This window comes from Phytophthora parasitica (genome assembly GCF_000247585.1).
Source record: "Phytophthora parasitica INRA-310 unplaced genomic scaffold supercont2.69, whole genome shotgun sequence".
Taxonomy (NCBI): Eukaryota; Oomycota; class Peronosporomycetes; order Peronosporales; family Peronosporaceae; genus Phytophthora; species Phytophthora nicotianae.
Window position 1 is genome coordinate 271,079 of NW_008649055.1, and position 1,791 is coordinate 272,869.

Below are 1,791 nucleotides of genomic sequence, written 5' to 3' on the forward strand. Positions count from 1 at the left end.
GGAGCTGCCTGGAAACCCCCCTGTGGCTTAAGCGAATCGTCACTATGCGAGTCTCTGCGGGCAAGACTCAATGACTCGCCAAAGACACGGCAGCCCACGAAGAGACCTAGCGAATTCGTGACCATTGCTATGAGATAGTTGATCAAAGATGTGGCATTCGCCGAAGTCACCTTGCGTTTGATCCTTGACTTACAATTCACCGACATACTCAGTAACTTGCTTTGAGGTCTAATAGACCAGTCACCATCTCGTTTGACAGCCTATCCTTTGATGCGAGGACGGAACTTCTCCCATAGTGATTTTAAAATATCCTGGAACGTAGCGCCATCAACCAGGAAATTACTTAGCGTTTCCCCAGATGTCTCACGTTGCCCCACCGAGCTTTCAATAATGGGCTTGATAACTAGTTGGAATTGCTCGGACGGTGGTGGAGATGCGGGTATCGCCGGCGCTGGTGCACGTTGTGGAACGCGCGAGCCTGGTGCCCGTATCGGCGTTGCTTGTCGAGGCGTATGCAGTTGACGTCTGGACACCGGCGAAGTTCGTTCTTGTGGTGAATCTAGTCGAGGAGAGATTCGAAGAGCTAGAGGCGACTGGACACGTGTTGGAGTACGAGCGCGCAGTGGGTATGGTGATACTCGCCGTGTATGAGCTTGTTGTGTAGACTCTCTAGCTGGCGCACTCACCCCTGGGGTAAGTGCCGACGAGGGAGTCGTTTGTAGCTGTGTCTGAGGCTGATGCAGTGACATGGCAACTGGCGCGTCGGGGTCGTGTGCGGGGCCTGGGGTGCGTGCAAGTGTGTAAGCTCCAGAAGATCGTAATGTAGATACCAAGTAGAACCTATCGTTGAAGATGCGGTGTGATGTTTGATAGGACGGAGATTGATGGCGTGATCGATTCAATCGAGCTGCTTCGGAAATTTGGAGTAGAACGCACAATACTGAAAGTCATAGATTTCGTCTCCATACACAGCCTCAACTCTAGAATATGCTGTGTATCCATCTTAACAGTTTGACTTGATTTTTGTATGAATTATGCTGACCGTCACTCCTTGGGTACTTTACCGACTTTACCTCTTAACATATATCTTCCGACAGATCGAAAAGTCATTCACTTTCGAATCTGCGGCTGAAGGCGCGAAGACAAAACTGCATATCCAGGTGTATGTATTGACTGTTAAAGCATGAGATACTTGCAAGATACTAACTTCTACAAAAACACACTACCTCTGTATCTGTGCATAGGCTCAATGGTGCATCTGACGCATTTTGAGCTTCACTGGAAGCCTCGCTGTATCTATGACACCAGCGACGAAGTGAACACGTCGCCTAATGTCCAGACCAACCAGCAGCCGGGCTTCAGTTGTGAAACCAGCGACACGGGACGGCGACCCCACCTTGGCTGACACCTGCACAACTGACGAAGACGGTGGTGCGATCTACACCAGTTCACGACTCACCGCCTGCAACTCGGCGGTGCGCCAGCGGGCTGTCAAAAATACTGGCGCTTGTCCCGCTACAGCGAGACCGTTGGGCGACGGACTGGGACCGCTTTTGTTAACCGGTCACTTGTCCCTTCAAGATATCCCACTCAGCACCACCAGACCCGAAATAACAGCAACATCATCGTCAATACAATCTCTTAGATAAAGCTTATCAGCTTGTACTTCATAAGTATCAAGAACACTACGAGATTATTAGCTACGCTGAACACGACACACCAGCACTCACAAGCACGTACACTCGACTGTGACAAATTGTCTCGGTTGCTACATGCAACTACACACGGCAG

The 1,791-nt window shown here is 50.3% G+C and overlaps 1 protein-coding gene across 1 annotated transcript; it reads left to right on the forward strand.

Moving 5' to 3' along the window:
- Positions 1-433: 433 nt before the first annotated feature.
- PPTG_24120 (hypothetical protein) lies at positions 434-664 on the forward strand (the record flags this gene model as incomplete). Its single annotated transcript, XM_008915320.1, has 1 exon — positions 434-664. One exon carries the CDS (start codon positions 434-436, stop codon positions 662-664), a length of 231 nt encoding a protein of 76 aa, XP_008913568.1.
- Positions 665-1,791: the final 1,127 nt, after the last annotated feature.